Below are 21224 nucleotides of genomic sequence, written 5' to 3' on the forward strand. Positions count from 1 at the left end.
TTTTGCTAACTATTTGCTGCTTATTAGCAAATATAGGCGACCTGAATACATGTCCAATGTTGTGTGGCTCATAGTCTATTATACTGTTTTAGCAGTCCTCCCGTTCCGCCCCCCCTGTGTCAGTGGACAAAGTACAAATACACCATGTCACCTTTAACGGGTGGCAGCTCCCTCTCAGGGAGTCAGAGGGACCTGCAGCTTGACCTGCACTCTGTGGAAGCACAGCAGATGCAAAACTTTACCTTTCCTTCCATGTTCTTTTTTTATGTGACATTTTAAAGTGCCTTTGAAACAATCTGAATTTTCTTTAACAACTACTTTGGGCTTACTGCGATCAAGGTCAGTATCACAACAGGTGGTGTGGAGGACAAACTGAAGTGCATGACCGTGTGGCATTTCAACAGCATGCATCTCATTCAGACACCATGAAGAGAAAGCAGGAAGGGGTTTTACTGTAGTTCATTGTTGCTTCATTTAGCTGAGTTTGATTTTTCTCTTATAGCAACACGTAGCTGTTTCATTGTGTGCAAGCCTAAGCTGCAATTCATCAGAGAGAAATCGTTTAGTTAAAAATAGCAGCAGCTGCACTTTAAATTCTAATCGGTCAGTTTACCCTCCACCTTTTTATGAGAAATGAGAAATGTGTCAAACAAGTCAAAGAAACAATATTCTTAAATAATTGAAGCTTAAAATCAGGCATTATACAGCAAGGTTTTTGGAACAGAATATATTAAATAAGGAGGAGAAAGCAGGTTCTTATTGTACCAAAGAAGAGGCATCAGAATCCACAAAGCAAAAGATAAATAGTGAAAAGAACCACTCTTTGGCACAATAGGAGGGCATGCTTATAGTGAATTATGCAGTTTATTATGCAGATGCAAATCAAATCAAATCAAATATGATCTTGTAAGATACGTTTAACCGTCAAATATTAAACTATCCGACCAGGCCTACTAATACAGTTCATTTAGGTTTAACTGATTTTTTGCTATAGCTGACTCTGACTGTTCCTTAGTTGCTAGTTTCTAGTCTTACTAAAGCAAATTCTGGTACCTATTAGAGTCAAAATACTACTACTAATAATATTAACAATAATAAAAATAATAATGATACAATATGTTTTAGGGCAGGCCTCCCATGTAACAGAAAAGTCATGACCCCTATGGTATTTCAGTGTCTCTCAGTTCCTCTGTCAGCTCCACCCCTCTCAACATGGCGACTATGAAAAGTGTGATTAATTAATGCCAGTAAAACCAGCATGTCATGTGACTTAATTCTTCCCATGTTATCACTGGACTATTAGAAACTCTGATACAACAGCATCGTGACCAATCATGTCATGAAGTCATTCGTAGATCTCAGGGTGCAATCAGCCACTGCTGCTATACACAGCTTACCTTGTTAGCCAGCTAGCTAGCTTGTGAGCATAGAGAAATCCTTGAGTAAATCATCGGTTAAGTCAAAAACTGCAATCCTATAAGTGGTTCCTGGTCCCAAAAAGCTTAAGAATTGCTCAATTTAAACTACCTAAGTGTAAATAAACCAGAAAAAACAACATACCATTTTAAAAGTACTATTTAAAATCTGATGTGTTAGTAAGAGTGATCTAATAGCAACACTGATGGTTTTTTACTCTGAGGTGTTAAAAAATAAAAAATCCTACTGCTCTGCTTTCCTTTGAATAACGGATGTGGAAACTTCGTTGACAGCTGGACTAATAATCTTTAAAATTAGCAGTTATTAATCCATTTGATAAATGTACAAAGATAAGTACAATAAAAATGTGGAAAGTCCTCTGTGATAGTCACAGGTTAAGAGGAAGCAAATGGCTTTTGTTACTTTCCATCTCTGATAATGTGTCACAGAAAGTTCACGGATGACAGTTACCTAAATTTAGAATCAGCGATGGATTAGAGGTCTATTTTAGTTGGGTTATGCAAAATAATGTAATAAATGCCCTCATACAAATACTGCAGTAGGACTGTGACACTTTTTGTGAGGCTCAGTTTATTTTTAGGATTACAGCTGTTCATGAAGAATAATGTGCCACCCTTCCTGTAGTACAGCAGTGACTGGGATCCAAAGGATCCCCAAAATAAAAGATAACATCAGGGGAAAGGGGATGAACCTCTGGCATATGTGTCTTACTGTAGGCAGGATAACTCAGGAATGCTATTTGGCACCGCCTGTTTTAGGTGTGACAGACAGATTAAAGTACTCTGACTTCTCTGTGGTTTATATTCAGGAGCCTCCGGAGCTCCGTGCTGTCCTGACTGCATCGCCATGGGGCTCAAAGCTGCTCTTCCCAAGTATGAGATTTATTTCTACAACACTGTTTTGTGTCTGGCCATGTTCTGGGCCACTAGCTGGATCTTTGAGGTGTCCAGTTGTGAGTATGAGTTAACACACTGACACACATGCACACAGAAAAAGAGCATCCGAATATTAAGCCTACTGTATTTGGTCATTTATAATGAAAACTGTCCTAACTGGTGGTGCAGGTGGATTCAAACTTAGGACTCTGAGTTAAAAGTTCACAGGTTTATTTACAACAATGAAATACCAGGAATTGTATCTGAAAGCTTTAACACAACGAGGTCTGATGTCAGGTTAACAGGTAAGTCCACAGCTTAATTTTTCCCACAGGAATGTCTTTAAACAAATTTTGCAAATTTCTCTCAAGAGTTTCTGCACAGAAGCATCCAAAATGCTACTAACTGTGTAGGGAAGCTGTCCATCAATGACCCAGATGGTTGGAGGGGGGTTGGAAGGGGGTACAACAGACTGGACTAAGTGGGTTTCGACTGGAATATGTGCAACGTTCCACATGCTGTCAATTCTCATATTCTGGGGTAGCTTAAGACAGACACACACAGAGTTAATCAGAACCTCAACTTCAAAAGGACCAGTGTAGTGTTAGAGTTGGGTGAGTACTCTTCCCAGGTAAACTGGAAAGTCCAGGTGGACCTGTCGGTCGATGCCACACGCCAGAGACCTGCATCTAGCTCCTGGTTAGTTCCCTCTGCTTGCTTGTTGGTCACATGTGTTTCTTGAATGATGTTTGAGCCAGAGGTGACCAACAACTAAACGTGTACAGAATATGATGAACCAGCACAGGACTAGGTGACAGAAAACTACTAAGAAGACCATTTTGTTTAAAGGATATCTATTTATATTTATAGCATAGAAATACCTATGAAGTACTAGTTAATCATATATTAATTCCGTGACTCTATCCTAGACTATCTATACTTTATAAACAAATTATCTTGCAAATTAAATCATAAAAAGGACTAAAACAAAGCTTGACTAAATTATTTTCCTCTTTTTCCTGATCAGCATACATTAGATTCCTCGAATGCAAAGTTCATCTGAGACTGTAGCACAGTCACGTACAGACAATACACTGTGAAGTATACATATGGGGGAAGTGTCACAGTGTAAGGTTGAGGAGTCTGAGCTATGTAGACCACGCTGAGGAGAACAGGTGTCGGTATTAATACCACCGAGCACAAGAAGAAAATAGTCCCTCTGTTTGGCCTACATTTGTTTCACTGTCAATCTAGCAAAGGTTTGTCATTTGCACTCAAGGGCAAGAAAAGAAAACACGGTGCACAGAAACACTTGGCTTCTGTACCAAACTATAAAATGTTGTATTCCCCCCCCCCAATTGTCCCATTGTTAGCCAGTGCAAACAGAAAGACTTTCAAAACCAGCGTGAAGCCAGGATGGTACTACTTTGGGAGGAAAATGGTAAGAAAATGAATGCAGCTCATTTGTCATCATTTGTTTGCAGAAGTGTTCTCATATTTCTAATATTGTTGTGCTCGCTGGTCTACAGGAAACTGCAGATTTCGAGTGGCTGATGTGGTTTTCCACCTTTAGAGACCACATCATATTTGCGCTCTCTGGTCATGTGCTGTTTGCCAAGATCTGCTCCATGCTGGCTCCACAGGTGCTTCTCCTGACAGATTGATGGATTGTTTTCATTGAGCTTCTGTAGGCGGATTAATGTAGTATAGGACAGATCCAATATTTACTGCTAGTGTTAATAATCTGAGTGAAGCACTGAACTGCAATGAACCCAAGTTTATTTCTCACCATTATCTGGCAACCTCAAAATCTTCTTTGTCACAGCTGAGCTTTTATTTGTTTTTTTGTTTTTTTTAGCTGCTCTTTTCCCAGGGTGGTATGATCTAACACCATACATCTTTAATGACCTTAAAAACAAGAACTGGGTGCACAAGAGTTCATTTAAATCGTCTGATTTCCTTGCATGAACCTGCCTTTTAAGTGTGGTCTAAAAAATTTTCAGCAGGGTTGAGGTCAACCCCTTGGGAAGGCCAGTCCAGAAGCTTAATGTTAGCCTGCTTTAGCCATTATAAAACACAGTTGCTTCTAAGTTTTAACCGTTTGGTTGTTGAGGTGAAGGTTAAAAACTTGGAGGTTGTCCTCAGTCTTCATTGTTCCGTCCACTTTGTGCAATGTATCAGTACCAGTGGCACCAAAACATCCCCAGAGCATGATGCTGCCACCACCATGCTTGACACTTGGGACATTGTTCTTCGGTTTGAAAGCCTCAACTTTACTCGTCCTAACATACCTCTTGTATATGTGTTATAATTGCTCAATCTTTTTCTTATTTGAGCATAAAAACTATTCTCCATGAGATATTTGGCTTGTCCATGTGGGCTGCTGTAAATTTCAGTTGAGCTAGAGGATGTTGATTTTGGAGCAAGTTTATATCTCTTGGGTTCATCAAGTTAAAAACCACTGTAGAACCTTCAAAGATTTAAGTGACCCTGTATGTATCATTCACTCGTTAAAGATGATATTCATGCCCATGATGAATGTATGAAAACTTTTAAACCACAAGGGTGACACCATTTTTCTGTCCCACAGTATCGGTCCTTGGTATATATGGTGTATGGCCTGCTTGCTGTGTGGACCAGCATGGGCTGGACCTATGTCACCCTCATCCTCTCCCACTGTATCCTGCTCTACAGCATCTCTTTAGTGAAAATCCGCTGGCTTTGCTTCGTCACTGGTCTTTGTACGCTGGCTACATTCAAGTGTGAACCCTTCATTTCCTGGCAGGTAAGCTGCTGGCACCCAAACACCTCAGTGTATTGTCTATACATTTCTCATGGTCGATTCCCCATGTCTTCTCTAAACAGGCAGGTTTTGTGGAAGGGGACTTTGAGTTGCGTCCTGTTTTCTTCTATGGAGGATGTGGGTTTACAATCATGCGTTGTATGAGTTTTGCTCTGGAGAACTGTGAAAGAAAAGATGGCAACTACAACATCTTGGAGCTGCTCAAGTACAACTTCTACCTCCCTTTCTTCTATTTCGGGCCTATCATGACTTTTGATAAATTTTATGTTCAAGTAAGTTGAATTTGATTCTTTACAGGTTACAAAATTATTAAGTATGACGATCGTGTGACCTAAAATTGATGGTTTCTTTTACTTTTCTTTACTGCTCATGAAGATATTTAGAACACACAATGTAAAGTTTACATGCATTTATGTCGCCATCAGTAAAAAAAATCTGACGTTTAAAATATCCCTAAATAACAGGGCCTGTTGTCTGCAGAGGCTGAAAGTTTCTGGCTTTCTCCGTAGTTGTGATGTGTGTTTGCTGCCCTCTGCAGGTCAACAGGTGTGACCTTACCAGGAAAGAGCGGGAGATGTGGAATATCAACCTGCACGGTGTGATCCACCTTATCGTCATCATTGTAGTGGACATCCTTTTCCACTTCATGTACATCCTCACCATCCCCACTGACTTGAAGCTGATGAAGCACCTGTCTGACTGGGCTCTAGGTCTGTGCCACTTCACGAAAATTCCCGTTTTAATATTTTTAAACCCAACGGCATGCAAAAAAAAAAGCACAAATGAAGACTGAACATTAACATATAATTAAAAGCTTTGACTTTATGCAAACAAACATTAACATGAAAAATTTCCAGTTTTAATTTCAATTATTTGAGATGAAAGGAAACTTGCAGCAGAACTGATGTCACTGCATTGTTTCCAGTGGGGCTGGCTTACTTTAACCTGGTGTATGACTGGGTGAAAGCAGCTGTGATGTTTGGAGTCATCAACACGGTATCCAGACTGGATCACCTTGACCCTCCTAAACCACCAAAATGCATCACCATGCTCTATGTGTTTGCTGAAACGTGAGTGAGGCTTGAACACAAGTGAGTGGTTCCAGGCGTACATGTGGTATAATTCTATAGTACTAAAGCTGATTTTGTTTTGTAGTCACTTCGACAGAGGGATCAACGATTGGCTGTGCAAGTGAGTGTCTCCAAAAGGCCACCAATATTAAAGTCATGTTAATCATTTGAAAAGCAAAGGTTCTGATGAAGCCCTAATCCACAGGTATGTGTATAATTACCTGGGTGGAAAGCACGAGAACATGGTGGAGGAGCTTGTGGCTACACTGTGCACCTTCGGCATCACCATCCTCTGGTTGGGACCCTGTCAGGTGGTCCTGGTCTGGGCTTTCCTGAACTGTTTTGGTCTCAACTTTGAGCTGTGGACAGGCAAATTCTTCTCCGTGGAGCCATTTAGCTCTTTTGAGGTTGGTCAGATGAGTTTGTTTGTACACATCAATAAGCAGTTTATAAAGGATAAGGGATTTAACGTGCATGTTGTATATAAATATGATTTGCAGATGGCAATGTCAGAAGCGATGTCTCGGCGCATCAGAGCCATCTTCAACACTTTTAACTTCTGGAGCATTGTGTTGTACAACATTCTGGCCTTGAACAGTTTGGACTTTGCAAAGTTGGTTGCCAAACGGCTGCTTCTAAAAGGTGATTTTGGTTGTTAATTATGAGGCAACATTGCCATTTCTTACCAGCTTATTAACAAGGAATTACCTTCCCAGGTTTCCCCATAACCACCATCATCGTCATGTTTGTGACCTACTGTCTGATTCAAGTGATCAAGGAGCAAGAGAGGAGACAGGCACTCATAGACGATCCCGATCCACTCCCACCGGCACCGCCTCCAAACGCTGCCACCAGTCCTACCACCTCTGCAACTGCACCCACTGCTGCTCAGCCAGTCGCAGATCCCAGCAAAGAAAAAGCAGAGTAGATATTTAATTTTTAACGAATGGTTACAATGATGAAAATTGTGAGTTCTGTCCAAATGCTAACAGTATTATGAGTTTGAATGGATGCAGACAAGCTCGCTGTAAATAAAATTTTAAGTATTTTTACCTAAGGGAGAATTTAAAACTTAATGAAAAAAAATTACAGTAAATGAATATTTACTGTAACATATTGTGAAGTTCACCTGTATACTAACCAGGACTAACAATAAAACTACATTGTCGGGACTGTGATTGGTCTAGAGCAAAAGTAAAGATTAGTGAAAACATTTGTACTTTGTGTGTTTATGCAGGTTTTTGTTCTCTCCGATGAAACTGCTTGCGCTTTTTACACTACATGAGTCAGTGTTGAGTCTTGTCATAGTACCGTGAGCCATTTCTGTTGCATTACAAAACACTTTGAATACTGTTGGGAGGGAGTGCTACAGACACCTGTGGTGAATCACTGCTCTGACCAGAACAAGGCAATAAAATGGATTTAATAACATCAAACGGCGGAGGTTCCCTTTTTTTGTTAGGGTAAATTTACCAGGTAATTTTGGCAAATCACTAAGAAAAAAAATATGTGTGACATTTAACTGTGTTTTCATGATTACCTGAAATGTTTTTAAGATTTTTGTGTTAAACTGATGCAATTAAACATGAGTGTTTGAGCCTCTACAGCTTTTGAGACATTAGCTGTCCCATGTTTTTTGACACGAGCAGTGTTCAGGGTAAAATGGTTCAGCTGATCAGTGAAAATGTCCCACTGTACTCAGCCAAAGCCCCTCTCATCCTTTCCTCTACCCACTAGTTGTATTTTTAAAACACTTTTGATGTCTGTCACATTTATCACTTCTATATCAACATGTTTCTTTCATCCTTTTTTCAGGTAGTGTAATGTGAAAATGGAATGTAAGACATAGAATAAGAAATATATCAAAATATTTTTAAAATGGGGAACTTTAAAAATATCTAAAAAACTCAACTCAGAGGGTGGCCCACTTTACCTGAAATGAATCACCCATTTTATCTAATACATGAGGGTAAATTGGGCTGGTAATTAAAAATGTTTTTTCATACAAATTTGCTTAATTTAGAAAATTATCTGCATTTTTCTGGCAGAGGACAGCACAACATGGATTATGAATCAAAATGTCTAGATGTTCATTTGGTTCTTATTCACCTTATTATTGAAGAGTAAGTTTTAACAAGTCAGGTCACTCACCATGGAGTTTTCTGTGGCAAAATGAACCATCATCCTTGCAATCTCAGACGAATCACATCAAATGCTAAATGTTAAGTACTGTTTACTTTTAAAGACAGCTTTTAAAGAGCTAAGACAGTCAAACCTTAAATGGCCCATTTTACCTGGGTTATTACATGCCTTTCTTTTTCAATGAAAGTGTTTTGGTTCTGTTCAAATAAAATAAATTGCTTCTTAACAACACTTAAACTAATTCAGCTCTTTAGAAAACAATAATTTTCATAGTGGTAGTGGCAGCCTATCAGATCACCAATAAACTGAGAACTGTTAGCTTAGCAAAAAGACTGGTCTAAAAGAGCAGCTGAACAAATATATTGCCAAATCCTTATTTATAACTCTCTCTTTGAAATGAACAAGAACACTATGTTAAACATTCTGTGTATTAAAATAAATCTATTAGTCATTTCAGAGTTTCCTCTGTTTTCCACAGAGTCATCGTCACATGTATGTAATGCTACAAAATGCTAAGATGACCCCCTCAGAGAAGCCTACTAAACCATGTACTCCAGGGTCTGCCATGACTCATGCTGGACACAGTTCCCATTAAGCAGTGTGTCAGCTGTCTGGGAGTGGGTCGGTGTGGACTTCGAGGTGGGACAAGGGGAAGCATGGATATTACATTTCAAGTTCCAGAATAAAGCCCATTGCTCTACACCAAGCACCCAGTCTATAAATAAACCTCCAGTTGGAGTTCAGTTGAAGGGTCAGGACAGCTGAGGAAGTGGGCTGTCTCTGGTGTGTCTCTTTTAAATCCTCTTTCCAGGCTAGAAACTAGAACAGCTTAGTTATAGAGGAGATACATTTTGTTTGATTTCTTTAGCCCCTGAAAGGCTCTTCATACTTCTTCTGCCAGGAACGATGGCTCTGCCTATAAACCCAGCGGATGAGCCCAGATTGTACCAGCAGACTCTACTCCAGGATGGCCTCTATGACCTGCTGGAGAATGATAAGCTGGTCGACTGTGTGCTGAAGATCAAAGACAAAGAGTTTCCCTGCCACCGGCTCGTTCTGTGTGCCTGCAGCTCATACTTCCGCTCCATCTTTCTTTCTGACCTGGACGAGAGCAAAAAGAGGGAAATTATCCTGGAGGATGTGGAGCCAGGTGTCATGGGGCTCATCGTGAAGTATCTGTACACCTCCAAGATCAATGTGACAGAGCAGAATGTCCAGGATATCTTTGCTGTCGCTAATATGTACCAGATCCCTTCAATTTTCACTGTATGTGTGTCTTTCTTACAAAAGCGCCTAAGCCTCAGCAACTGTCTGGCTATCTTCAGGCTCGGCTTGATGCTGGACTGTCCCAGATTGGCCATCTCTGCTCGAAACTATGCCTGCGAGCGCTTTCAGCTCATCTCCAGAGATGAAGAATTCCTCCAGCTGCTTCCCAGTGAGCTGGCAGCCATTTTATCAAATGACAATCTAAACGTAGAGACAGAAGAGGAGGTATTTGAAGCTTTGATGAACTGGGTGTCCCGGAACAAAGAGACCAGAGAGAAAGAGCTGCCGAATTTGTTGGACTGCATTCGTTTGCGTCTTGTCAATGAGGACTATCTGAGAGAAAAAGTGGAGAAACACAAACTTATCTCCTCTAACCCCGAGTTGCAGCAGAAACTCCAGCTGGTTAAGGATGCCCACGCTGGGAAAATGCCAGAAGTTAAAAAAAGAAAAAGCAAGGAGGAGGAGGATGGTGGAGCAGGGAATGATGGAGAGAGTGAAGATAAAGATGATGAAGAGGGCCTTCTCCCAAGCATCCTGAATGATAATCTTCGATTTGGGATGTTTGTCAGAGACTTGATCCTGATGGTTAATGATGCTGGCGCTGTGGCCTACGACCCAACGGGGAACGACTGCTTTCTGGCATCACTTTCCACACAGATTCCCAAAAACCACGCCAGCCTGGTGACCAAGGAGAACCAGATCTTTGTGGCCGGAGGATTATTCTTTGATGAACAGAACAAGGATGATCCACTGTGCTCATACTTCCTGCAGGTAGGAGAGCGTCAAGACAAAGTTTGTAGAAAGAAAAGAGAAGATGAAAAACTTCCAATTACATGTGGTACACATACAAATATAGTTCAGTGCAAATATTTTTCTACACTGTAGTTCTGTACACTGTAAACATTTACAAATGTTTGACTCCTGTGACCACAGTACGACCCGGTCAGTGCCGACTGGCTCGGCATGCCTCCCCTGCCTTCTCCCCGTTTTCTGTTTGGAATGGGCGAGGCTGAGAACTCCATCTTTGTTTTGGGAGGAAAGGAGCTGAAGGAGCAGGAGCACATGCTGGATTCAGTCTTGGTATACGACAGACAGTGAGTACAGCCTTGAGTTCATGTATGAAATTTTAGGGAAAAAGCACTCAGTTTGTCATCCTTAATAATTAACTACATAATGTGTTTTGTCATTCACAGATCCTTTAAATGGGGCGAATCAGAGCCGATTCCATACCCAGTTTACGGCCATACAACATTATCTCATAATGACACTGTATACGTGATTGGAGGAAAGGGAGACAACAAGTGAGTACATGCTTCAAGCAAAATATTAATGTTCATATTAAAAGTGTGACCCTAAAAGGCTTCAGGATTTAAAGGAGGGTTTTCTTTATCTCAGAGGTCACTATTGTGAGTCTTTGTCCCTTTTGTAAAAAGGAGCTGTCTAAAGAAGATGTGTGCCTACGACGCCAAGCGTTTTGAATGGAAGGAGCTCGCGCCCATGAAGCACGCACGCTCCTTATGTGGAGCCACCGTTCATGAAAACAAAATATACGTGGCAGGAGGCGTCACTGACAACGGCCTGACAGACACTATGGAGGTGTATGATATCGCTACCAACAAGTGAGTTTCCTATATTTATATTTCTTTTCTTTTACTTTATTTTTTAGTTTAGTTTGTTTCTAATTATCTGTTGTAAAGCACACAGTCAGTGTAAAGTTACAACACATCATAATAAATGTAATAAAACTGTGGCTAAATGGTTTATCTAACTGAACATTTTTCTGTGTGTGTGTTAACGCGGTGCAGGTGGTCCGACTTTGTGCCGTTTCCTCAGGAACGTAGCTCCCTGAATCTCGTGTCGTTGGCTGGTTCCCTCTACGCCGTTGGAGGTTTTGCCATGATGCCTTTAGAGGACAGCGAAGAGGTTCTTCCTAAAGAGATGAACGACATCTGGAGGTAGATCGTAACAGACTTTAAAAAAAAAAAAAAGTTATTTCAACTGTTAAATTGTCTTTGCACAACTGTAATCTTAATTATATTTAGTATTTACTCAATTGTGTTAGTATTTAAAATGTTACTCAGTGAACCCAACATAAGATGCCACCGTCCTGCTTCAGTTCATAGTGGATATTTAATTACTTAAATTTAAACGCAAATGAGGGAGATAGGAGCCCTGGGAAAAACAATGACGACTGTCTCTTAACCTCCTCAGATATAATGAGATGGAGAAGAAGTGGAATGGGATCCTGAAAGAAATCAAGTACGCCTCAGGGGCTTCAGTTTTGGGGGTGCGACTGAATACCTTGCGTCTCACCAAGATGTAAAACCCCCTCCAGTCCCCATTTATGAACATGAACCTGTTTAGTTCACAGTTGTTGTACCAGAGTCCAAAGAACGGTTCAGGGCCACAGACATCAATGTTCAGCTCAATGTGTTCATTGTTCTCTTCCGTTTTATTTTACGCATTTGATTTTTTGTTGTAGCTTTTCTAATTATAACAAATTAATACTGTGGATTTGTTTTTTTGTTTCTTTTTGATCTATAATAATTTTATATATGTCTTTCTACAAGTTTAAATCTGATTCAGACTAAAACTACAGAGTCAGTAACCTAAAGACACCTGTTGCACTGTGTGGAATAAATCAAAATATTAAAGTGTCTAAATCCGAGTGGAAAATATAAGCATTTCCCAACAGATGGCAGCAAAGTTGCCAAAAAAAAGCACTACTGTAATATAAAAAACAAAACACAAAGACATCTGAATTTGCAATAATATATCTATACTGTTTAATATTGAAATGATTTCATTACGCTCTGTTGTGTTACAGACAGTAAACACTAGTCAATAATACAATAAAAGACAGAAAATACAGTCTAATGTTATTAGCACCTCTAGACACTACTGTCCTTGTACTGTTTTTAGTATTTTATCATAGCTGAACGTGACGACTACTGCCTACACATGGGCTTTGTACACCAGAGTTAACTAAGTTGTAGTGTTAACATTATAGAGAGTCAGCAAATAACAGTACACATTATGGTTTCTTTAACACCGCTGCAGTATGAGTAAGGGAAATGCAATGTGATGCGAATGTGAATAATACAGCTTTGAATAGACTATGGCATTGATGCTTATGGTTACCATCACATGTAGCTTCACTCAAAAACAGGGGAAAGCCACCATAAAAGATATGTTAAAAAAAACAACAACAACTAAACTTTCTCATGCAAAAATTACACTTGTTTCCCACTTTTAGTTCATATGGAGCCCTCAAACTGCCAAAAGGTAGCAAAAGATTCATTTTAACCTGAATTGAGGAATATCACACACACACACACACACACACACACACACACACACACACACACACACACACACACACACACACACACACACACACATAAAACATTCAGTAAAACAAACACAAAGTTATTTAATTCAGTCAGGTATTCTGTGGTTTTCTCATTTTACTATTGCAGTTACTATTTGCCAAATCACGTGCTCGTTTTTCTTCATTCAGGCTTTTTGACCTACTGATGTTTCATTTTCCTCACCATGTGTTAAATTCTCCTAATGCATATATAATAAATATGGATGAGTATTTGTTAATGGCAGTGACTAATTTGAAATTCATGTAATACTTGTGGAGTAACTTAGAGCGCTTTGTGGCTAGCTTAGCTGAAAACAGTGCCCACAAGGATTGTTGGCTAGCTAGGCAGCTATCATGAAACTATGCCAGCCAGCATTACATACAGTAGTGTTAATCAATCTATTCTTTTGCCAACAGGTATTCAAAAACAAAGTTTCTTAGTAATAGTCAATCTACAGTTTGCCATTTGACATCACAACAGACTGCAAAAGACTATTTTTGTGCTAGCATTTAGACTGTTATGTTAGCTTTTCAAAGTTTAACCAAGTAAATTGAAGTTTTATAAAAAGCTTTAGATCTTGTCATTTTTTTCCACAATAGATGAATCCTTTGTCTATAAATGTAATCAAATTTGACACAATTTCTTGTTCACAATTAGTGGAAATGTGTGCGGCATTAGTGAAAACCAGGAGGTAATTAGCTTCATCTCAATCAAAAAATTTAAGAACCCAACCAAATATAGACTGTTGGGACAGAAGTACTGGGCAACCTACACATTACACCTTGTGTGTGGTCAATTACTTTTGTCCATATTCGAGTGGTTTCGAACAAGTGAAACCTCTTAAAATCTCATTTGTATTGCACTAACAATGCTACTTTTTGGTATCATTAGATTTGTCAGTTTTGGGGCTCCATGTGTTTACCCAAACACTAACAGATTTAACAGAAAAAAAATCAACTCTTTACTCAAGAACAAAAAGAAATACAATACTTTCTCTCCAATATCCATCATGAGTTTCAGTTTCTAAAATAAGACAGCAATATTTCCAACACTTTTCTTGAAGGTGAAGGCCACAGAATAAAATTCTTTTGGATACACACTTCATCATTAGCAGCTTTCAAAAGAAAAAAAAGAGAGAGAGAGACCTAACTAAGGCTACGTTCACACTGCAGGCGAAAGCGCATCAAATCCGATTTTTTGACCCTATGCGACCCATATCCGATCATGCTATGACAGTGTGAACGGCGCAAATCCGATATTTTCAAATCCGATCTGGGTCACTTTCGTATGTGGTGCTGAATCCGATACATATCCGATGTTTTAGAAAGCGACTGCTGTTTGAACGGTCAAGTCGCATTAAATCCGCCTTTTACGTCACCGACACAAGACTGAAGCCAATTATCAGCGCCAGAGAAGCGCCCGAGAAGACATCGCGAACGCTTCCTGGCCATCCAGTGTAGATGTCAGTGAAACTGTTGGGAAGACAACGTAAACATTTTATTTGTACTGTATAATCTGCAGATTCTGACAGAAATCTACAGCTATCCTTTGAAGCACCGCTCCTCTCTTAAACAGCAATAAGGATCATTATTAGGTTATTTACATTATTATGTAAATAACAAAATAACTTAAAGCAAAAATTGGGAAACGTGAAGACCGAAGTCTTTATATTAAGGGCCATCAGTCAAACAATACTGTTGCTCTGGGTCTAAACAGAGCGCGTTGTGTGTGACATCTTCTTTTGCGCATGCGGGCCGCTTTGAGCGTTCACACTAGAGAGCGTTTGCTGTCGCATTTTATTTGTAGTGTGAACGAGCAGACAAAAAAATCGGATTTGATCAAAAAATCGGAATTGAGCATTAAGACCTGCAGTGTGAACGTAGCCTTAGTAATCCCATGAGCACTCTCCGAAGTGCCACTCTCACAGTTTGCTATGTGGCAACCTTGGGTGCACTGCAGAATGCACAGTCACCGTGGTGTCTAGGCACGCACTTAATCACTGACAAACCTTCATTTAAGGACAAGGACAGGTCCACCTTTGCCTAATCTAATACAAGCCTTTGGCTGCTAGCCTTAGTAAATTAGAATTTGGCTAATCAAAATACATAGAGTCAACCTGCCTGGAATACAGGACTCCTGCACACTGTGCAACATTTCCCTTTTCATGTCTAACAATCGTAGCTTTACTGCCGTTTCACTGTAAAACACTTAAAAATAATAATAAAACAGCCTGTTTAATTCATTTTTCACAATTTAGGTAATATCTGGGATAATAAATGTCCATATCTGATACATTTCCTCTTTACAACTCATTGAAGTCTTGTTCTGATGTCACAGATGGCCTTTATCTTTGCAGCTGGATTGAAGGAAGACTAGTTCACAAAAACAAACAAAGGAGGATTAACAAGTCAATTTAGAGTTTTATACCCAAATTCCTCTGGTTACTGTGTCCTCCACTTTATACTATATTTGATACAATGTGCAAGTGTTATAAAAGAAATATATTCTTAGCACAAATACACTATTTTGAGCTTTAAATATCATCAAATCATTTCAAATATGAGCAGTATGATGAATTTTGATTTCCTATCCTATGCATGCTTGGAAGCCTTTATTTACAGCCGGTTTCTTGGTCTGATTCCACACAGGTACACTTTTGATGTCCCTTTTCTCTTTAAATTTCACTTCAGAGGACTGAACATTGCCAAGGACACATTTAGTCAATAACTGCATTTTGATAATTTCCCATTTTAAGGCAAGGAAGTATTTTAAGGAAAGGAAGGATCAAGGAAACTGCTACTATATCTGTATCTCCACTAGATTGAAGGATAAAGTGCACTAAAAGTTTTTCTCGTAATTGAATTTGGCAACTCCGTCCTTCCCTTATGTTTTCTCATGCAATGAAAAAGAATAGTCACATATTAAGTCCCTTCAACAGAGGCAAAGTGGAAACACCTAAGAGTAATTTCTCTTGATAATGGAAGTGAGCAAACCAGTCAGAAACCGCCTGCACTGATTGCACCCTCAAGGAAGAGTCACGGATACTTGTTAAACAGTGGGACAGTATTAAAGAGACTGACCAGAATGCAGAAACACCAGCGGATTGACGCATAACACAGAGTCATCCTCGGTGTGCCACATGCCACACCACAAGCAAGTAAAGTTATTCAGGGAAACAAAACTAAGGTGCAACTTACTAACCACAAACTCAGACCAACACTGAACAAAAAACCCTTAAAAAAAACCTAAAAGGAATTTAATGCTGGAATTTACTTCAATTTATACATGTCTGCTACCCATTTTCACCTTGTATCTGGAAACACAAAACAAAAGTGCATAAATCAGTAGTATAAACTACTATACTTCCTCCTTTACTGTCAGCTACTGTCACTATCCATAACGCAAAAACATTCAAATCCCTCCATATGTAAGGCAAACACACAACCTGTAACCACGGTATCTCAATGTTGTCTCTTGGGCTAGTGCTTCTTAAAACAGGGAAGTGGGAAAAATCTCAATTTTGAGCTTTTACATGCTTCTTCGATGATAACGAGACACATACTATGAACATTAATGTACATCTAAGGGTTGGAGTGCAGTTTACCGAGTTGCCACAAGAGAGCAACAGCACTAAACAATCAGCCTACCAGATTAAATCTTAACTGGCATGTTTCATATATGTCTATATGTCTTATTATGTCTTTAGATTCTTCTGCACATTAATCGAGGAGTTTTATTCACTGTATGGTCACGAATGACAATAAAGTTTCATTTGACTTTGACAGTGTTGGCCATTACCTCCTCACAGTGCTCCAAATGTCTCATTTTTAGCTCACTTCCAATCCTGGAGTTCACTGTAATCACAGCCAGAATATTGTTCAGTTACATTAAGTTCAAGAACTCTACACTTTTAAATCATTTAAAGGGCAGTCTCAAACAGGACTCTGTACAAAAGCAGCAAACCAAAATACAAAACAGGTATCGGACACATGAAGAAAAACACAAAGTGTACCATTATTAAATTACGTCTGACGTGGCCCTAACGGTTTAACCGTGGAAATTGAAGAAATACATAGGGGGTGAGCTTAGACATAAGACTACATGAAGGTGCTTTTTTTTTTTTTTAAATATAAAACAGCTTATTACATTTACAAAAGCATGTCCACAAATTCCAACTTTCCGTAGTACCAGCCAGGACACATTTTGGGGCACATTCAACTGACTCTCCGAATGTAAACATGAGGAATAAATCACAAGGAAGAAGCACATCTTAACAATATTTACAGGTTAATGCCATACTACAGTTAGGCTATAAGTACATAAAGTGAGCGGGAGCAGAATGATAGTGCGTATTCAGAGACCGATACGAATGCAAAATCGACTGAAGTGTCAAACAAGAGTTCTTATTTTAATTTTCAAATAGGAGTTACATGAAGTGATTGGCACCACTCTTAAATTGATTTGATATAAAACCGAGGATAGTGACACTCTCCCAGTCAGGAAAACCAAAAACTAGCCTGCTAACTTAACCTTTGGGGAAAACTGACAGTATTTTGACGCTTCCAGCACATCTAGGTGACGGCTTCCTAAAGGTTGACTAAATGATAAAAGACAAAGGTTCCGAAACTGCATTTTGGCATATGCTTTCTTTCTTGGGAATTGATGACTACTGGAAGAAAACCAGAATGATTCTGGTACCGAAAGCCTCGTCACTTGCCTACAGATTCTGCATTTTCTGTGCAAATACTTTAACGAGCCACTTCTTTAGTTACACCCTGCTAGTTGTTGTTGGACCCCATTTGCCTTCAGAACCGCCTTAGATCTTCATGGCACAGATTCAACGTTGACATGACAGCATCACACAGTTGCTGGAGATTTGTTCGCTCTACATCCATGATATGAGTCTCTTGTTGCACCACACCCCAAACGTGTTCTATTGGACCTCTGTTAAGATATGGTGACTGTGGATTTGACTACAGTAAACTCAATGTCACGTTAAAGAAACCAGTCTGAGATCATTCGAACCAGCATGTTATTCTGCTGGAAGCAATGGACATGCTTAGGAGCAATACTCAGGTAGGGTGTGGTGTTTAAATAATGCTCAGTTCCTACTAAGGAGCCTAAAGTGTGCCAAGAAAATATCCACCATCCCATTACATCACCAGCACCAAAGGTAGACTGGATCCATGCTTTCATGTTCCTTATCCCTAATTCTTCCCTGCTATCCAAATGGCAAAGGTGAGCCCGTGTATCCAGTTTCCTGTTCTTAGCTGACAGGAGTGCCGCCCAGTGTGGTCTTCTGCTGCTAATATGTTAAAGATGCTCTTCTGCACAACTTGTTAGGAGCAAGTGCTTATTTGAGTGCTATCTGCTCGAATTGCTGCTCACTTGATATTTTCATGTTATAGTCTTTTTCAGACTGAAATACTATGACCAGTCCGTCTGAATCCAACAACCATACCATGTTCAAAGTCACTCAAATCAGCTTTGTGATGCTCAGTTTGAACTTGAGCATGTTGTCTTGACCATGTCTACATGCCATGTGACGGGCTGATTAGCTCTTTGCATGAATGACCAATTTACGGGTGTAGCTAATGAAGTGGTCGGTGAAATTCGACGCAAAAATCACAAGTAAAATATCTTAAATTTGTACAAAAAAAATTACAATTTCTGGTCACTATGGTGTGCAGGTTAAGAAATAGTCAAGATATTTGAGTGGTACCAATTTTCTTGTTCAGCTCTCAACAAGAACGCAAATAAAGATAATTGCAACCTATTCCTTTAAGCAGTTTATACTCGGATCATGATTTTTTTTTTCCAGATCTACTATGGTTATGACACACAATAGCCAAAAGTGTACACAGAGCCAAAGCCTTTTTTCAGGGGTATTACGCTGTGCTTCCCCAGTTTTAATTAGCTGCTACACGTTACTGTTTTAACAAAAATAAATCACTCTGTTATAATATAATTCAACACTAAGGGCTCCTTTTAGTGGCCACATCTGATGTGCCAAAAATGTATCTCTGCCAGTACTCTTTAAGAATTTTAATTGTTAGATTATAATTTAGTATTTATCACTTCACAACACGGATTACATCAGATTGCAATGAAATGTGGCCATTTGATTCGGCTACGTAAGCACGTTTTTGTGAACATTGCTCTCCCTACACTCATCTAACACACAGACAGTGTTTAGTTGGGAAAATAAGCAGTAAATAACAATAGCAGTAACACTCAATTTCATCCTACACGTATATTGTAGGTCAGAGTACATCAGGTTTTACTAACAAGTCACAGAAAAGTGCCATAACATCTCATAGCCAGATCTCGCAGGAGACGATGCACGCCTGCTTAATGTAAGCCAAAAAAAAGCAAAAAACAAAAAAAAGATTAGAGTCGACAAATTACTCCATCTCCTGACTCGGGAAAGCTCGCATGTTGATTAGCTAAACGTTGATCTGACGATTGTTATCTCAAGTCTCTGCCTCACATCTCAAACACGCACACACACCATCACGAACGCCACACGCTGCATTGCACGGCCGACTTCTCCTTAAGTCCTTAGAAAAAAATGAAAAGAAATGACGTAACGTGCCACGAATTACACACTATTCACAATAATAAAAACGAAGACGGTTAGGAGTACACTTTAAATATCACTGGAGTTAAATGTAAGGTGCAGGATCGATTATAAATGCTGAATTACATTACTTAACTATAGCAGGTGAGCTAACAGGATTTGGTTATTGGCAACGCCATATACATGTATACGCTCAAAGACAAATCAGCATTTGGTTATTGCTGGGTCTGACCAGAACCGCTCGCTACATCTTGGCCGAGAACAAAAAATAAATCATTTCTTCTCGTTACCACGTGGTTCTCCCTCTACTCATGATCCCAGTATGAGTGGAGATTTAGGAAGCGCTTCCTACCATTTCGTAAAAGATGCTACAATCAATACATTGTGCAAGGCTCAGGAGAGAGGCGAGTTGTCAGAAAAAAAATCCCAAATGAAAGCAGGACACATCTGTGAAATTTATGAGTCGAAAAGTAACGGTGAAACGTCCTACTGGACTCTGAGGTTATCTATTGTATTCAATAGAGTAAAAAATTATTATTTATTACTATGTGTGTGTGTGTTCTTTGTTCTTTTTTTTCTCCTTTTTTTTTCTTTTTTTGACGAGGCCTCCATGTAGCATTTTTTTCTGTTCTTCTCCTCTGTGTAAATGTCACTGAGGCGCATCACTCTCCCTCTGCAGGAGTCCTCTTAAAAGCTCAAAGAAAAACAATAAAACAAAAAGTAACAAAGTGCTTTCAATGCTACAGAGATTTGTTAGTTGTTGGAGTTCATCCTACCAGCAGAAAACAGTGGAGGCGGCGGGGGTAAATGCGGGGTAGGAGGCAGCCCCCCCATGGAGTGCAGCAGGGGGAGGGACAGCTGGGTGCTGTGGAGGGGGTGGGGGCTAGAGGCAGCAGCGGGTGTAGTCACGGACGTGGCAGGGAGTGCCGTGCCCAGCTGGGCCTGCCCGGAAGAGTCCGCAGCGGGTGGCGCCAAGGGCCGGTCGAGGCCCAGGGGGTCACCATTGCCGTCGGGAACCATGGGGTTGGTGACGCGGAAGCACTTCTCCCTGTGGGCCTTGAGCATGTTTGAGAAGCGGAAACGCTGGCCGCACACCTCACACGGGTATGGCTTTTCTCCGGTGTGGGTGCGGCGGTGGCGCTTCATGTTGGGCCGGCTCGTGAAGCTCTTCCCACAGATTTCACAGATGTACGGCTTTTCTCCTGCAAAACGGGAGACACAAAAGACACCTGCTCGATACGTTTTCAACATGCATCGTTAAGTTTAATGCCACAGAATCAGTGTTTTTATATTCGCCATACATCAAATGATTCTGACGTGGAGGGCGGCTGGTTGCAGTAACTCTGCAGTTCTCCTCTGACCTTTTCAGTATCTTTCAGAACAGAGTTTTGATTTGTGGCCTGTGACTTGACTGTTTTAATTCACTCTGAATGCTCTCCACCAGAATCTCTTCCAGCTGTGGCAGGCAGCTGTTTCCAGTAAAAGAACTCTAACAATCCAATTGGTGTTACCTGCACGGCAACAAACGGATAAAAGATAAAAACAATCAAGCAGCTAAAGAGTCACGTGTTTCTTTCAGCAGTTTTGTTAAAGAGCAAAGCTGAGTTAAATCAAAAGAATACACGGAGGCCACAAAAACTCCAACATGAACGATAATAGTGCTTCACATCTGCTGGGTGT

At 40.0% G+C, this 21224-nt stretch overlaps 3 protein-coding genes across 3 annotated transcripts in view; 2 read left to right on the forward strand and 1 right to left on the reverse strand.

Moving 5' to 3' along the window:
• Positions 1 to 148: 148 nt before the first annotated feature.
• On the forward strand, positions 149 to 7736 carry hhatlb (hedgehog acyltransferase like, b). Its single transcript, XM_085287099.1, has 12 exons — positions 149 to 339; positions 2246 to 2389; positions 3686 to 3753; positions 3842 to 3955; positions 4903 to 5097; positions 5178 to 5387; positions 5654 to 5825; positions 6041 to 6185; positions 6271 to 6306; positions 6391 to 6592; positions 6686 to 6827; positions 6902 to 7736. The coding sequence occupies exons 2-12, from the start codon at positions 2284 to 2286 to the stop codon at positions 7111 to 7113; spliced, it is 1602 nt and encodes a 533-aa protein (XP_085143225.1). The 5' UTR covers positions 149 to 339; positions 2246 to 2283; the 3' UTR covers positions 7114 to 7736.
• A 1368-nt stretch (positions 7737 to 9104) lies between these two features.
• klhl40b (kelch-like family member 40b) lies at positions 9105 to 12362 on the forward strand. Its single transcript, XM_085287098.1, has 6 exons — positions 9105 to 10364; positions 10527 to 10687; positions 10787 to 10894; positions 11027 to 11212; positions 11399 to 11548; positions 11805 to 12362. Exons 1-6 carry the CDS (start codon positions 9234 to 9236, stop codon positions 11914 to 11916), a joined length of 1848 nt encoding a protein of 615 aa, XP_085143224.1. The 5' UTR covers positions 9105 to 9233; the 3' UTR covers positions 11917 to 12362.
• Positions 12356 to 21224, reverse strand: part of zbtb47b (zinc finger and BTB domain containing 47b) — a 40564-nt gene continuing 31695 nt past the window's right edge. Inside the window, exon 6 of the mRNA XM_085287097.1 lies at positions 12356 to 20746. Within this exon, the coding sequence (XP_085143223.1) occupies positions 20298 to 20746 (449 nt within the window). The 3' untranslated portion in view covers positions 12356 to 20297. The remainder of the gene's footprint in view (positions 20747 to 21224) is intronic.

This window comes from Mchenga conophoros, linkage group LG9 (genome assembly GCF_057382185.1).
Source record: "Mchenga conophoros isolate Kocher_MC1m ecotype Shallow Benthic linkage group LG9, M_conophoros_male_GT1.1, whole genome shotgun sequence".
Taxonomy (NCBI): domain Eukaryota; kingdom Metazoa; phylum Chordata; class Actinopteri; order Cichliformes; family Cichlidae; genus Mchenga; species Mchenga conophoros.

What these genes read in the sequence shown, in the direction of transcription:
- hhatlb (XM_085287099.1), top strand. Translation starts at nt 2,284, where the DNA reads ATGGGGCTCAAAGCTGCTCTTCCCAAGTATGAGATTTATTTCTACAAC. An exon ending in GATCTTTGAGGTGTCCAGTT is followed by an intron (nt 2,390 to 3,685) that starts GTGAGTATGAGT and finishes TCCCATTGTTAG; the next exon opens with CCAGTGCAAACAGAAAGACT. An exon ending in CTCTATGTGTTTGCTGAAAC is followed by an intron (nt 6,186 to 6,270) that starts GTGAGTGAGGCT and finishes TTTGTTTTGTAG; the next exon opens with TCACTTCGACAGAGGGATCA.
- klhl40b (XM_085287098.1), top strand. Translation starts at nt 9,234, where the DNA reads ATGGCTCTGCCTATAAACCCAGCGGATGAGCCCAGATTGTACCAGCAG. An exon ending in GGAGGAAAGGGAGACAACAA is followed by an intron (nt 10,895 to 11,026) that starts GTGAGTACATGC and finishes TTTTGTAAAAAG; the next exon opens with GAGCTGTCTAAAGAAGATGT. An exon ending in TATGATATCGCTACCAACAA is followed by an intron (nt 11,213 to 11,398) that starts GTGAGTTTCCTA and finishes AACGCGGTGCAG; the next exon opens with GTGGTCCGACTTTGTGCCGT.